Raw genomic sequence first — 17236 nt, forward strand, 5'->3', positions numbered from 1 at the left:
GGGATCATCAGTGTTATTGACTTCACCAGTCATAATGTTATAATGTCATAGTGTTCTGCCTGGTTGGGTTACAGTGTTACAGCTGCAGTGTTGGTTTAAAGACTTTGTGTAAAGCTGCTTTTAGGCAAGCATTCAATAAAAGTGCTCTCATATCCGGATGATTTTACTGTCTTTATCGATTGAATATATTGTTTCAATTAATATCTTGTTACTAATGTTTTTACGTGTCTGTGTGTGTGTGTGTGTGTGTGTGTGTGTGTGTGTGTTAGTATTTCTGTCCGCCAGGCTGCCGCTGTGTGTTTAAAAGACATTTTGGCCACTTCATCCGGTTTGGATTTCTGGGAGATGCACAAGAGTCAGAGAGACCCAATGCTGCTGTACCTGAGTCCGTTTCGATCAGCAAAGAGAAAAGCAAGTATTTGTTCGTAAAAGCTGGTGTCTGTAATTCTGTAGAGTCCATAATCCAGATTTTGGGTCATTGAGAAGAAGGTGTGAACTTCAGCATGAAATTCTCAACTTGCTCTGTCTGTCCATCTATTTGTCCATTCTAGGAGCAGACATTGAGAGCGGAGGTCACTTCATCTTGCAGAGATCGAGTCGACAGTGCAGAGTTGTGGTCAGTGCAACCTGGAAAACACAAGGAGTGGTTAAGGAACCTGTGTATGGCTCTGCTGGACAGTGGAGGGGTCTGTAATGAAGCACTGCTCACAACCCGAGGCCTTTGTGAGGTATTTGGACATTTTGTTTTTTTCTTTTGATCACACTTTGTTGAAAAGCATCCTCTCAACACGATGCTACCACCACACTTTTCTGAAATGAAATTTTCATAAATGATTTGATTTGAATTCCAATTAAGATCCAATTATCCAATTTATGGTAATCCCAGTTATCATCAGTTATCCCAAATACAGTAATCCCAATTAAGATGAACTATCCAATATATGGCAATCATAATTAAGACTAATAATCTCATATTTGGTAATCCTCATTAAGATTATCATATATCATATACTGTATGCCAGTTGAAATGAATTATCCAGTATATGGTAATTATTATTTACAATAAATTATTTTTAATATGATCATCCCATCTAACGTCAACAATCCCATATATTTCTCAATTAATATTAATAATCTTATATATGGTAGTCCAATAAAGAGTAATCTTTAATGTTCAATGGGGGTGAATACCTTTTATTGTATTGTCACTTAAATAGCTACTTCCTGCAAAAGTAGATTTTTTTTTAATGAAATCTGTTGGCCTGTTTATCAGCCGTATCAAAGCTATTTAAAGTCTGGCATTGTGTGAATAATGTTCACTAATCTGTCATTACTACATTTAATGAAACTGGTCTCTGAGCCCTAGATGTTTTGTAAAAGAGCAGACCTGTTTGCTTTCTGCTTGGCTTGGCTTTAAGACGTATCGGAGAGCATGTGTTTAACCAGTAACTCTTCATGACCTTTCTTCTATGCAGGTAAAAACTGATTTCTGCCAAAAAATGCTTCCGCTCTTCATCCATGACATGCTGCTAGGAGACCGAAATGGCTTATGGAGGGAAATACTCTCCACACACATCCAGCACTTTTTTAGCAACTGCTGCAGACCAACTGTTTCCGGCAGCCGACCCACCACTCCCATGCCCCCTGACTCAGGTACACCTATCTCTCATTGCTACCAGTCTGAACACCTCAGCATGTGCTGAGTTATGACGAAGTACAAAAACCATGTACTTGAGTAAAAATAGAGATACAGCAGGTAAAATATTAATCCAGTAAAAGTGCTCCCTGTAAACATTCACTTGAATAAAAGTGCAAAAGTATTTGCCTTTGAATCTACTTAAGTTTTTTTTTATTTATTATGGCGATAATGGTCCTATTATAATTTTTTGCTTAATCAACTCAGTTTATGTGAGAAGACTCTAATGTTACTCTTAGCAACACCAATCTGTTAATATTAATGAGTCAAACAAAGATGTCTATAAAAATGATCATGAGCTCAAAACCTTTGTAACAAGCCAATCGAAACAAGATTAAAACAGCGTGTGCTCTGCCCTGATTGGTGGTTTGCTGAGCGTGTGACCAGTTAAGTTTTTATCCACTCATAATTAAAAAAAGCGAGAGATTTGACTTTGAAATGTAGTGAAGTTAAAGTAAAAGTCTCCCCAAGTGGAAATACTTGAGTAAAGTACAGATATGCACAAAAAAAGCTACTTAAATACAGAAACAAATTACATTTATTTAATTACAATCCACCACTGATGACAAGTGACATCTACCACATAAAGGACGGAATCGTTTTATTAAATCTTTGCCGATTTTGCCCTGATCTGACCCCATCGTTCCTAGACGAATTTAAAGAAAGATTAGCACAAGTCATCATTTTCTGTATACTTTATGCATATCCCATATGTAAGGTGGACACAGCGTATAGATGTTCAGACATTACATAGAAATTGTTTCTCTGCAGGAGACACGGATGTCGGAGTTCAAAGCCAACCGGATAAATGGTCTCTGCGCACCATGCTCGCAGTTATCGACTACCTCAGACAGCAGAGGCGACCACTGAGACCCAACAGGTTTTATTCACTTCCTGTTTGTTTAAATCCATTGGCAATTGTGTCGGTCGTGCTGATGTGATTTTATATACGATGCAAAGAAAGTTTGCTATTTTGTTGAGAAATGAGAAAGTATTGGCACGGAAGACTTGCTGCTGCATTGCTCTCTTTAAACAACCGTGACATCATATTTACACATAAAAAAATTTGTTAAATTAGTAATCTGTTTGTGTTGAAAATACACTTTTGTGCAGCCCGAATGGGACATAGTCATTTACTGAGAAAGCAGGATGCTTGGGTCTAATTGAACAATTCAATACTTTTTATTTTTCTTACTTTTTAATAATACGTTATTATCCAATAATGCGTTTAAATATAAAGCTCAAGATTTAATATCAAACTCGATATTTTAAATTCTATTCATTTTGGTTCTTACACCGTAATAATGATACTACTACTAATAATGGTTTTGCAGCGCCGAGTTTGGCACCGTGTGCGAGTCCAACTTCTGGCTGGATCTGAACTACCTGGAAGTGGCTCGAGCAGCACAGCTCTGCTCCGCCCATTTCACCGCCCTGCTGTACTCCGAGATCTACGTGGACAACATCCGCAACAACATGGAGGAGAAGCGCAGGTACCACTCGTGCACTTGTTAGGGAGGTGTCCTTACATTCCTGAAGTGTTCTTTATATGTACAGATGTGTAACATTTTAAAACATTACAACATCAGTTAGCATCCTATAGCGCCTCGCTCGCGCGACGGGAGGAACACACACACCAGAGAGCAGAATTGCAGGAATCAGGGAGCCAGACATTCTCCAACATTTGTTCCTTCGTGACTCCTTTTATACTCTTCAGTCTTCTTGATGCGGGTGAAGAGTTGGCGTTCTCCTTATTCGGTTCCAGCCGTGCTTTGTGATGCCGCTCCGCCCCCTGCCATGTGCGCCGCAGCTTTTTACAGTACGGCTGCTGATATGGCGCTGTCCATTCAGCACCCGCCTGGCTGTCGTGTTTGGAGCGCTTGCCTGTTGTTGTGTGCAGGACGTGATGCAGGCGTCACACATGCCTTAATCCTCCTGGGCATGGAATTCACCAGAGCTGCACAGGTTGTTGCTGGGATCCTCTTCCACTCCATAATGACAGCATGGAGCTGCTGGATGTTACACAAGTGGCGCTTCTTCACCTTTCATTTGAGCATCCTCCCCAGGTGCTCAATACAGTTCAGGTCTGCAAACGCACTTTGCCACTCCATCAGCTTCACTTTCAGCTTCCTCAGCAAGGCAGTTGTCATCTTAGAGGTGTTTTTGGGGTCGTTATTATTTTGAAAAACAGCCGTTTGGACCAGTTTCTATAAGGATGGAATCATGTTCGGCTTCAGAATGTCACAGTACCTGTTGGAATCCATGCTTCCCTTAATGAACCACAGCTCCACAATACGAGCAGTACTCTACTGTACTGTAACTCAGTTTTAGGGTTTTACAGATCTTCTTAAAGCCTATGCCATCTTTATGGAAAGCAACAATTCTAATTCTCAAATCCTAAGAGAGTTCTTGCATGAGGTGTCATGTTTAACATCCAGTGGTCAGTATGAGAGAATTGTACTAAAAGCACCAAATTCACTTTTGTTGCCAGCTATTTTGACAATAATGGCTGAATGTTGAGTTATTTTCAGAGGACAGTAAATCTGTACTGCTATACAAGTTGCACATTGACTAAAATATATCCAAGTTTCATTTCTATAGTTTTGTCCCTTAAAAAGAGACTAAAATGGTTGCTGAAATGTGAGGGGTCCTCTCACTTTTGTGAGGTACTGTATATTTTATACTCTATCATTTATAGGTTGTACTTTTATACTTTATATTATTTATTTATTTATTTATTTATTTTTCCTTTCTAATACTTTTTTTTTTTTTTATGTATGTGACAAATAAAATTTGATTGATTGATTGATTGATTGAGGTCCTCCTAACTTCAGCAAGCCCAGATTGGCCAGGTGACCAGCTCTAAAAAGGCTCCGAACTTGCATTTCCGTAAGAACTATAAAGTCCACTGTGCTCTTAAGAACCTGTAATGCAGCAAACAATCTTTTGTAGTATTCCCCAGATCTGTACCTCTATTAAATCCTGTGATTAGGCTCTGCAGCCAGTTCCAATAAATGCATAATAAATGCTGTAGATAAAATCAAATCCATTCAGTTGAATTTGCCTGAAGTGGACTCCAATCAGAGTGTAGTAACATCTTAAAGATGATCTAGAGAAATGGGATGTACCTAAACTGCATTTCAAGTATCAAAGGTCTGTATTTGATATTTTTCAGTTTGTATGTCTTTTTTCTTGTTTGTTTTCTTCAGAGCCCAATTCCGCACATCACGCAGGTTAACGTTTGACGACAGCAGCCAAAACTTATCCATTGGCAGTATGTCTGAAAAGAGTGTAGAAGACTCGGGCATGAGCTTGCAGGTAACTCGTAGGTTTAATAAAAACCTGTTTTTGTTTTAAGGCGTTTGGTATCGCACTCATTTCCATTTTTATTTGCAGGACATCTTGATCGAGGTGTACAGGAGCATCGGGGAGCCGGACAGCCTGTATGGATGTGGCGGTGGCAAGTTGATTAATCCTCTCACCAGGTTAGACTGCACCTTATTGTGTACATACTTTTGTTTATTCAGAAAAAGATTGTTTATTGCTAGTACAAACTTTTCAACACTAGTCAAGAAAATTGGTGGTGAAAGTATTTGTTTTGATATGGATGTTTTTCCGATTTTATTTTAAATACCAGAATCAGGACGTATGAGCATGAGGCCTTGTGGGGAAAGGCTCTAGCCTCCTATGACCTTCACGCCAATCTCCCAGAGGTAACGAGGCAGGTCGGAATAATGGAGGTAATGATGATTCAGTTCATTTCATGCAAAATGTAAATATCGTTCTATCAGTCCCTTACATATATATATATATATACAGTGAGGAAAATAAGTATTTGAACACCCTGCTATTTTGCAAGTTCTCCCACTTAGAAATCATGGAGGGGTCTGAAATTTTCATCGTAGGTGCATGTCCACTGTGAGAGACATAATCTAAAAAAAAAAATCCAGAAATCACAATGTATGATTTTTTTTTAACTATTTATTTGTATGATACAGCTGCAAATAAGTATTTAAACACCTGAGAAAGTCAATGTTAATATTTGGTACAGTAGCCTTTGTTTGCAATTACAGAGGTCAAACGTTTCCTGTAGTTTTTCACCAGGTTTGCACACACTGCAGGGGGGATTTTGGCCCACTCCTCCACACAGATCTTCTCTAGATCAGTCAGGTTTCTGGCCTGTCGCTGAGAAACACGGAGTTTGAGCTCCCTCCAAAGATTCTCTATTGGGTTTAGGTCTGGAGACTGGCTAGGCCATGCCAGAACCTTGATATGCTTCATACAGAGCCACTCCTTGTTTAATCTGGCTGTGTGCTTCGGGTCATTGTCATGTTGGAAGACCCAGCCTCGACCTATCTTCAATGCTCTAACTGAGGGAAGGAGGTTGTTCCCCCAAAATCTCGCAATACATGGCCCCGGTCATCCTCTCCTTAATACAGTGCAGTCGCCCTGTCCCATGTGCAGAAAAACACCCACAAAGCATGATGCTACCACCCCCATGCTTCACAGTAGGGACGGTGTTCTTGGGATGGTACTCATCATTCTTCTTCCTCCAAACACGTTTAGTGGCATTATGACCCAAAAGTTCTTTTTTGGTCTCATCTGACCACATGACTTTCTCCCATGACTTCTCTGGATCATCCAAATGGTCATTGGCAAACATAAGACGTGCCTGGACATGTGCTGGTTTAAGCAGGGGAACCTTCCGTGCCATGCATGATTTCAAACCATGACGTCTTAGTGTATTACCAACAGTAACCTTGGAAACGGTGGTCCCAGCTCTTTTCAGGTCATTGACCAGCTCCTCTCGTGTAGTTCTGGGCTGATTTCTCACCTTCCTTAGGATCATTGAGACCCCACGAGGTGAGATCTTGCATGGAGCCCCAGTCCGAGGGAGATTGACAGTCATGTTTAGCTTCTTCCATTTTCTAATGATTGCTCCAACAGTGGACCGTTTTTCACCAAGCTGCTTGGCAATTTCCCCGTAGCCCTTTCCAGCCTTGTGGAGGTGTACAATTTTGTCTCTAGTGTCTTTGGACAGCTCTTTGGTCTTGGCCATGTTAGTAGTTGGATTCTTACCGATTGTATGGGGTGGACAGGTGTCTTTATGCAGCTAACGACCTCAAACAGGTGCATCTAATTTAGGATAATAAATGTAGTGGAGGTGGACATTTTAAAGGCAGACTAACAGGTCTTTGAGGGTCAGAATTCTAGCTGATAGACAGGTGTTCAAATACTTATTTGCAGCTGTATCATACATATAAATAATTAAAAAATCATATATTGTGATTTCTGGATTTATTTTTTTAGATTATGTCTCTCACAGTGGACATGCACCTACGATGACAATTTCAGACCCCTCCATGATTTCTAAGTGGGAGAACTTGCAAAATAGCAGGGTGTTCAAATACTTATTTTCCTCACTGTATATAAATTTATATATATATATATATATATACATACACAAATCACATGCTGTACATATGCTACATATTTTTCTGCACTATTTGCACGAATGCTACTTTTTGCCCTTCTGGTAGATGCGAAAATGCATTTTGTTGCTGTGTTTTTTTTGCTGTGTTTTCAACCATACACAGAACACAGAACCAGACAAAACAAACAACATAAAGTGCACATGTGTAACATTCAAGTGTAAAAAAAAGGGACAACATAATACAAGAAGACAGTAAACACAGTGACTAGTCACAACAGTAAACATGGTGAAAAAATACCCCACTGTTATACAGTCTGAGTGCTTCAGTACCTTTTTTTCCAGACGGCAGGAGAGAAAAGAGTGTGAGAAGTGTGTGAGATCAGCCACAATGCTGGTGGCTTTACCGATGAAGCATGTGGTGTAAATGTCAATGATGGATTGAAGAGAGAAAAGTCTCCTTCCCCACCCTCAACCCATGGTCTTCTCACCTATGCTTTTGCTCAGTCAGGCTGAACAATAAAGAGAAAGAGTCTAAAGTTGCAACTCCGTTAAAAAAAATAATGGAGGCCATTGTGCTCCTGAGAACTTTCAATGCAGCAGAGATTTAATGTAGTTTTCCCCGGATCTGTGGCTTGACATGCTCTTGTCTTTCAGGTCTGCTGCCAGTTTCTCTGACCCCATGAAGATTTTCTAATATTCCTTTTCAGCTGATAAACCTTGTGTAGACCAAATTAAGCATTCAGTCCACACGTGAACTCCTGCCAATGTGAAACAACTTCTTCTCAGAGATGATTTGTCAAAATTGTTTATTTACAGCTAATCCTCTCAGGGTTTTATTTTATGAATTATTCAATTTTTATTTTGTGTATACACAATGTATACTGAAATTAAGTAATTGCATTAAACAGAGACAATATCCAAATTTGTCTGTTAGGGTTTGCAGAATTTAGGGCTTTGTGGGATCTTGAATACGTACCTGCATGGTCTGAGAAGACACGGAGCCGAGTGGACGCCTGAGCTCCGAGAATTTCGCTTCCAGGCCGCCTGGAGAAACACGCAATGGGAAACGGATGTGGATGAGAGGTAGGGGTTTTGATTACAAAAAGAATTCAGGTATAAATTGAGATTGTCTGGTGCTCTTTCAAACTATTTTCTCCATGGAGTAGAAAGATTCCTCCACACATTTATTTCTCAAAATATACCAAAAGATAAAAAAGTGGAATATGTAAATTAATCTGCCATCACATACTGTATAGTAATGTACACTATATGGACAAAAGTTTTGGGAAACCATACTTTTTCAGCTAAATGTAAATTTTTTTTCCCAAACTGCTACCACAGAGTTGGAGACAGACAATTGTATAGGATGTGGTAGCATTAGAATATTCCTTCACTTGACTTCATTAGGGGACCCAAACTTGTTCTAGTGCCCCTGTGCACAAACCTTGTTCCATGAAGATCTGCTTTACATTAGTTGGAGTGCTTGATCTCCAGCTATAGAGCTTTGACCTTAATCCTACTAAACATCTCTGGAATGAATTTAAACGCTGAATGCACCCCAGGCCTCCTCACCTCACCTCATCTACATCAGTTCCTGACATTACTGACACTATTGTGTCTGAATGAGCACAAATCTTCATTAGAACACTCTAAAATCTAGTGGAACATCTTCCCATAAGAGTGAAGGGAGCAAATGGGAACTACATGTGGAATGTGATATATTGCCAAAAGTATTGGGTCACCTGGTCATAAGTATGGTATGTGATTTTTGAGCATTGCATTCCACATTTAGTCCTGATTTGCTTTTATGCTTCCTCCACTCTTCTGGCAAGATGTTCCACTACATTTTGGAGTGTGCTTATTCATATTTCTGTTCATCAGCCACAAGGGTATTATGAAAGGCAGGTACTGATGTAGGTGAGGAGGTGAGGGTGCAGTCAGCATTCACATTCATCCCAGATGTGTTCAGTAGGGATGAGATCAGAGCTCTATAGCAGGCCACTCAAGATCTTCCTCTCCAAAACATATTAACCAGATCTTCAAGGATCTCACTTTGTGCACAGGAGCATTGCCATGCTGGAACAGGTTTTGGGTGAATGCAAAATTTTATTATAGCGCATCTAAAGACGTCCAGTACAATTGAGTGCCTCCAGATTTGTGGTAAAGGTTTGAAAAAGAACCACATATAGCAGGAAAGGTCAGGTGACCCAATACTTTTGGCAATATAGTGTACTGGCAGTGGCAGCAAAGATTCCTTCTCTATCAGAAAGCGTATATTATAGGGGTATATTCGGATTTGGTTTTGTGGACCACCAAACACGTTCTTTTCTTATTATGAAAAGGTAGTAGAACGGACGCATAAAAGCTTACGTATGCACACAATAGCTACGTTTACTCAAAAAAAGGTTTGAATTAAATGGATTTTGAATTTTTTTTATTATTATTGGGGTTTTTTTTGCAGGAGTGAAAAATTGAATCCTGGTTTCAATGAATCCGTGTTCACTGCTCTACAAGCGCTAAAGGACAAGGACTTCTTCATGTTTGCGCAAACGATAAAGGACACTAGGTAAGCAGGACCGGAATGAGCACAGGTCAATAAAACAAAAAAAAACCCTCAAATTCATTTTATATTTACAGTTTAATTTAAAGTGTGCTGGCCCAAAATATACATATAGTATTAACCTCCTACAAACATTATTCTTTTTTTTAATGAGGGAAATTAACCTATTAAATGATTGGTCAATAAAACCCCAAAAATGATCTGACTGCAAAAGTGTTTACAATTTTGTTTTGTGTGTGTATGGTGTGAATTTTTTCCGGTAGCTTATTAAGGATTACATAATTACCCCATTTTTTTTAGACAGGAGGTGGCAGAGTTGAAGATTTTCATTAGAAGTGATAAGGATGGACAGGATTAGGAATGGGTTTATTAGACTATGCAGGTAGGGTGTTTTGGAGATGAGGTGAAAGAGGCACAATTGGCAAAATTTGCTCATGTGCAGAGGAGGGACATGGGATATATCTGTAGAAGAATGCTGAAGATAAACCACCATGCAGGAGGAAAGCAGGAATTCCAAGGAGGAGCTTTATGGATGTGGTGAGAGAGACGTGGAGGTGGTTGGTTTGAAAGAGGCAGATGTAGAGGACAGAGTGATAGAGAGACGGATGATCCGTTGTGGCAAAACCTACGAGAGCGCCCCTAGTGGACTAACAGAGACTAGATGATGTTTGAGCACAATGTTAAACACTGAATTCTAGAAAACACTACACATTACATTAGCAATACATTTAGTTTTGGGTTGATACTCACAGTCACACTCTGGTCTGAATGCTTGCCCAGAATAATGTTTTTAAAATATTTTTTGGGTTTTGTGTGTGGTTTCTTAGAGTCCGTGTGGTTGAGGAGCTCTGTCGTGGCAGTCTGGAGGCAGTGTCTTCTCTTTATCCAGCTTTGCGCAGTTTGCAGATGATCGAGGAAATCCAAAGTGTCAAACAGCTTTTAAGGTACATACATATTTATATACTGTGTGTGTCTGTGTGTGTGTGTGTGTGTGTATGTTTTAGGCATTTTGGGAAAAAATGCTGTAAAGTGAGAATGCTTTCAAAAATATGAATGTAATGTGTAAGTCGAAACAACCTACCTGCTACCCGAGTTCCTTCTTTAAAGGTGGCAAAAGTACACACATCCTTCACTCTAGTAAAAGTACAGATACTCATGTTTTAAAAGACTTTGGTAAATGTGGAAGTTTTGACTACAACTTTTTTACTCAAGTTAAAGCAAAGAAGTTTGGGCTCTAACATGTACTTAAGTAAAAGGTAGCTATTACTACTACCTGTTTTAGTGTCATGCTGGTAACTGGATCTCACATCTTATTTGATCTGAACATCCACCATATAGACCACAAGCAAAGAAAAGAAGATGATTATCACGTGATCAGGAATGTCTCCTTTCTCTACATTGCTGACTTCCTCTGTCTCATCCACGTTAACCCCAGGCAACGTTCTTGTTGCCTTCAGCCGCTTTCTTTGTTATCTTTCTAAAATAGCCTACGTCTGTGGTGCATGAGAGCCAGGAAATGATACACTGGTGGTGGGTTGAAAAAAGAAATAGGTTTAAGGGCTGAAAACAGTGCGTAATAAAAAGAAAAAATTCCGATCATGTCACCAAAAAATTCAAACTAAAGTATAGTAAAAGCTAAAGCCTGCTTTGAAAATGTAAGAAGAAAGTACAGATATTTGTGTCAGAATGTAATGAGTGAAAGTAAAAAGTAAATAAATAGTTAAAGAAAAATAAATAGTTAAAGAAAAAATCTGATACCAGAAAAATCTACTTCAGTACAGTAACAAAGTGTTTTGTTTTTCATTGCTTCCCACCTCTGGTACAAGTAAACCTCGAAGTATTGATGCTGTTTTGCAGGCAAAAGTTGGTCACACCAAATGTTGATCTTCTGTTCATTTACTTTTCCAATTTGTTTATTAAATTAAAATAAACAAACACTTGAATTTTTTTTTTTAACTATCGTAATTTCCGGACTATAAAGCGCACCCATATATAAGCCGCACCCACTGAATTTTACAAATATTTTTATTTTTAACATAAATAAGCCGCACCTGTCTATAAGCCGTCTACACTAATGAACTTTACACAGGCTTTAACGAAAGACACATTACACACGGTGTAACGGGTGAAATATGTTGCGCTTCCTTTAGGAGCATAGCGGTATTTTGAGAATAGCCTGGCACTGCATTTTCCGGTATTACTGCATGTGTGCAAGACCGAGGAATATGTCCTTATTATTTTCTGATGCTCATTTCTAAGTTTCTTTGACTAACCCGTAACGCTGTTGCCAAGAAAAATAAAAAAGCACGAGTTTTGGAAACCTGTCTGTTCTTATATGATTTTTGTTACAAATGGAGTTAGCGAGCTCTCCCTTCACCCTGATACAACGCGTTACAACGGCTTGTATCTAAACAGTAGCCTACCAAGAAAGTCATTGTTCACTGTCTTCCTCCTTCCTTTCACAACTATTTCTCTCTGTAGTTTTTCATTTGGCATCGTCGTGCGTTTAAAAAAAAAATAAATAAAATTTTCTCCTGAAGTTGTGCAGCTCAGAACACAGGTAAGGTGCGTTTTTTTTCGTTTCCGTTCTAAAATGTCATTGGTCTAATGTTATGTCGCTCAGTTTTTTGGCTTGAAGAGTTTGTGTAACCGGAAAAAACCCAGGAAAAATTCATAAATTAGCCGCTTCATTGTTTAGGCCCGGGGTTCAAAACATAGGAAAAAAGTTGCAGCTTATAGTCCGAAAAAAACGGTATTCTTACTTCACGATACCATTTCCACACTTGTCTTAAAACGTTTGTGCCGTATTGTATATATACAGATTTTAGACATTTTCGGCCTTGTCTACATTCTGAGAAATTCTGAAGGCTTTAAAAAGTGTATTTACAGCAAATGAAAGTTAAAATCAGGATTTTAAAACTCCGAATGAAATCTGTCATATAGCATTTAAACAGTGAAGTTTTATTATTAGGAATAAAAATTTCATTCAAAACAGTAGAAATGATGATACATAATACAGAGGGGCCACACGGCTTGAGCGTAATAGTTGTTTAGAGATTGCGAGATTTATTGCACTGTAAAAGAAGCACTAATTTAATAAAATATGACATTCTCAATTGACAATTTTAATAATGAACTAGAATTTACATGAGTGTTGCATGATAGTGAGAACTTCATCACCTGACATTTTCTTTACTGCAAAGTGCAGTTCTTTTTATTTTTTATGTGCAGAGCTTTTTTTTTTATATGTCGCACATCTGTGTTCCCGGTTATTTTCTGAGGGGACGGGGTCACTATATAACCCAACAATCGACGTGCTTTCACATTTAGCAAGTCTACGTTGCAAAAGTTTTGATCACATATTTCGTTAGCGCCCACGCGAAGTCTCATGATGCCTCACAACATCAATATGGTACACAGAAAGCCACTCTCCCCACTGTGCTGTATTTCTGATATGTTCAATGCCTGCATGAGTTTATTCATTAACAAGCATGTGACTTCAAACGATGTCACTTTATCAGCCAGGAAACATCTCCCCCCAGTGTTTCGGCATCAAATGTTGCACGTCGGCATGCAGGTTTCAACTCAAATCAACTCAACTCAAGCATTTTTGTCATATTTTAATGGAATTAATGGATGTCTATAGTAAGTAATTAAAGGCCCTGAGTGCAGATGTCTGCAGCTACTGTGTCTGATCTCTGATGTTTACTGTGCATTTGTAGTGCACAGTAAAAGTCCATTAAGTGACTATTAATGTCTATAGTGCACAGTTAAGCAGGTGGGAGCAAGGTGATGGGTGGCACCAGGGTGTTCAGGACTCTTGGGGGAGGTAGCTGTTTCAGAATCTTGTAGTCCTGATGTTTCAGAACCTCCTGCCTGATGGCAGAGCCTTGAACATACTGTGGGAGGAGTGAGAGGAATACTTTACAATGGCAGAGGCTTTGTGTACGCAGCATGTATGGAAAATGTCCTGGATTAAGGGGAGGGAGACCCCTATAATCCCCTCAGCTGTCTGAGCTATGCACTGTAGGGTCTTGCATTCTAAGGTTTCCTTTTAATTAAGTAAAGAACAACACATCTTACCTGTTTTCAGGTTTTAAGCTACAATCATTCTGTTAATGTCTGAAATCAATAAAATGAAAACAGCTTTATGGATGCGTTTGTTTTCTTTATGGACGTCTTTTGTTCACTACCAAAAATCCATTTCTGGACTCCTGGAATCTATGGCTGACGCTGGAGACTCCTTCTATAAATACTCCATAAAAGTAACTCTATGCCCTGCTGTTTATGTGCGTGTTTGTGTATGTTAGCGAATCCAGCCAGCTGGACGTCTGTAGGAAGTGGCATCAGCACTTAGACCTGTTGACAGACAGCGATTTCAGCCTGGTGGAGCCCATCCTGGCTTTGCGTTCATCTATTCAGGAGATGCTTCTCAAATGCAAGACTGAGCCTGAAAGGAAGAGCTTCCTGAGCTCCACCTACTCTTCACACCTGATGGAGCTGTGCAGGCTGGCGCGTTCTGCAGGCAACACACAGGTCTGCATGTGCAAGAGCTTATCAATTATACACTAAATAATAATAATACTTTTTTAGGTATTTTCATCTGTTCATCAGGAAGCTTTTTAAAGACCCAAAGTAAAATATTAAAAGTGTGAAAATTTGGTGGTTTTGTGTACTAGCTGGCAGAGCGGGCGCTGTATCAGATGAAGCAGCAGAACACGGAGAGTGGAAGCACTTCTGCATCATGGGAGTGGCAGCTGGAGGAGGTGCAAGTGTTCTGGGTAAAGAAGGAGCAAAGCCTTGCTCTGGGATTACTCAAACAGATGATCGATAAACTGGAGGATCTGGTGAGTGTCAGGTCATCTGCAGTATGAGTGCAGTTTAGCTCATTCATATTCAATGAGGGCTTTATAAGGCCAAAGAGTATTCATAAACAGCAAGCATGTATTATACAGTGCATCCGGAAAATATTCACAGCGCTTCACTTTTTCCACATTACGGTACAGCCTTATTTCAAAATGGATTTATTTTTCTCAAAATTCTACAAACAATATCCCATAATGACAATGTGAAAGAAGTTTATTTGAAATCTTTGCACATGTATTCAAAATAAAAAGCGAAATATCGTCCAAACTCTGTGATCGGGGGAGAAGGGCCTTAGTCAGGGAGGTGACCAAGAACTCTAAAAGAGCTCCAGTGTTTCTCTGTGGAGAGAGGAGAACCTTCCAGAAGAACAACCATCTCTGCAGCACTCCACCAACCGGGCCTGTATGGTACAGTGGCCAGATGGAAGCCACTCCTCAGTTAAAGGCACATGACCCAGAATATAGTGCATCACTATATTACATAATCAATTCAAAACACTTAGCAGCTTGTAAAATACTATGCGTCTTGTGTTTTTATATACTACATGCTTATACATACAGTCTACTTCAATCGTATTGGAACACCAATGCCAATTTTCTTGTTTTTCCTATTAATTGATGACCTTTGAGTTTGACATCAAACACTAAATCTGAATTGATCAGATTTCGAATTTAAATTTCCCAAAAAACAATAAAATTCGAAAACCTGTTTGAACCTACCCTATTTTCAGGTGCATAAAAATATTTGGGTATGCGAATGACGGGTGCTTCACGGGAATGCTTGGATAATTTGATTGAATATTTGTGCGTGTGTGTTTTACAGGTGGATGTGAACCCTGCTGTGATGCCAGTGTACGCTGAGTGTTTAAGGCTGTGTGGCAGCTGGCTGGCTGAGACGTGTTTAGAGAGTCCTGCTGTAATACTGGAAACTTACTTGGAGAGAGTGAGTCGTTTATAAGGCTTTTTTTCTAGCAAAATGTTTTCATGGTGTCTCATAAACTTTTACAAAGGATTTCTACGGAAAGTTATGCATATTCAGAGATGCACGTGATCATGCGCCTCATTAAATCACGAGATAATACGGAGTATGCTGTTTTTAACTTTTAAATTCAGTGTTGTAGAACAAAATAAAATGATCTATAATCAATAATCTGACTAAGCAACCTTTTCAAACATTTGCAGCAATGTCACTTGTAACTGTTCTTCAGTTTCCACCATTGTGCTACAAAGGGACATTACTATGAATTCATTAGGAGGGCTATATCTATAGTCTGAAGTTCAAGTGAGGAAAATGAGTATTAGCACATAGTTATATATATATATATATATATATATATATATATATATATATATATATATATATATATATATATATATATATATATATATATATATAATATGCAGTCGTCCCCTGTTTATCTAATTTCTATTTTTGGTATACTATTACTTCATTTTATAATTAATAATAATATTTTTAGCGAAAAATTACCTTATTTCAACATAAAACTGCGTTGATAAATTCTTTCAATTAAACACAGTTCTGATGTCGCAGTTTTTATGAAATTCCTATCAGGCATTGGTATAAACTCAAGAATTCTACACAGATAAAGAAATCAGGAAAAGGAAAACGTTATAGATGTGGTTCTACTGTACATCCTACGTGTCCAAATAAGAATTCAATTCACTTTTATATGTATTGCGCTTTTAACAATTGTCCCAAAGCAGCTTTAGAGAAGTAAATAAATTGTTAATATCAATTTTAAATGTATACATTTCTCCATAAGTTTAGCCCTGATAAGCGAGCCAATGGTGAAGGTGGCAAGGAAGAACTCCCTGAGATGGTATAAGGAAGAAACCTTGAGAGGAACCAGATTTAGAAGGGAATCCATCTTGGTCTGGGTGACACTGAATGCCCATTCGTTATAGTTCCATCATTGTTGAGGTTATCAACTGTTTACTGATGGACACTTAAATGCAAAAACTCTTCATGGTAAACTTCAGTTCTAAGCCATTGTAGCAGACTGTTTATATTAATTACATTTCAAATCTATCTCCATTGTTTTTGAGTTTAACCTTGCTCTGTAACAAATGGTCTCCAAATGGAAAAAACTCCATCCACAGATCAGGATGAATTAGGTTTAGGTTTAAAAAGAAGAAATTGAAAGGAATCATGGGTTGATGGAATGTGCTTTTGCAAGACCTTCACAGTGAGATGGTAGCACTACATAAAATGCACTGTTATTTTGTTTTGCCCAGGCTGTCACTGTCGGCCAGGGCGGATCTTCAGAACCTAAAATTCAGCGGCAGAAAACTCAGGCATTCCTCTCACTCGCCCGCTTCTCTGACGCACAGTATCAAAGTATCAAGAACTACATGAGGTCATCGGAGTTTGAGAACAAACAAGCACTGCTGGACAAGGCCAGACAGGAAGTAGTGCTCATGAAGGAGAGAAAAGTCATTGATAACAGGTCAGCTTTATTTAACTTTACCTATTTATGTGTTCAGAATAGAGCAAATATCCATACAGATAGTTTTTCCGGGTTGCGTTATGCAGTATCTATTATTCATTTTATTTATCACATTTTTATAATTCATTACTGGTTTTTATTTTTGTAATAAAGTTCAGTACTATTTTACTTGGTGTGTTGTTTTTTTCAGTATCCAATTAAAAAAAAATTTCT

General features: G+C 38.7%; 1 protein-coding gene across 3 annotated transcripts in view; it reads left to right on the forward strand.

Annotated features, from left to right (window-relative positions):
- atm (ATM serine/threonine kinase) overlaps window positions 1-17236 on the forward strand; it is a 67304-nt gene that overhangs the window by 38448 nt on the left and 11620 nt on the right. For all 3 annotated transcript variants that reach the window (XM_083525400.1, XM_083525402.1, XM_083525401.1), the window contains exons 35-49: window positions 270-411; window positions 552-728; window positions 1476-1653; window positions 2468-2576; window positions 3031-3189; window positions 4906-5014; window positions 5093-5181; window positions 5334-5436; window positions 8065-8213; window positions 9592-9696; window positions 10518-10634; window positions 14001-14226; window positions 14370-14537; window positions 15379-15498; window positions 16812-17023. In XM_083525400.1, the coding sequence (XP_083381526.1) occupies window positions 270-411; window positions 552-728; window positions 1476-1653; window positions 2468-2576; window positions 3031-3189; window positions 4906-5014; window positions 5093-5181; window positions 5334-5436; window positions 8065-8213; window positions 9592-9696; window positions 10518-10634; window positions 14001-14226; window positions 14370-14537; window positions 15379-15498; window positions 16812-17023 (2163 nt within the window). The remainder of the gene's footprint in view (window positions 1-269; window positions 412-551; window positions 729-1475; window positions 1654-2467; window positions 2577-3030; window positions 3190-4905; window positions 5015-5092; window positions 5182-5333; window positions 5437-8064; window positions 8214-9591; window positions 9697-10517; window positions 10635-14000; window positions 14227-14369; window positions 14538-15378; window positions 15499-16811; window positions 17024-17236) is intronic.

The sequence above is a fragment of the Silurus aristotelis genome, assembly GCF_946808225.1.
Source record: "Silurus aristotelis genome assembly, chromosome: 22".
In the NCBI taxonomy this organism is placed as follows: domain Eukaryota; kingdom Metazoa; phylum Chordata; class Actinopteri; order Siluriformes; family Siluridae; genus Silurus; species Silurus aristotelis.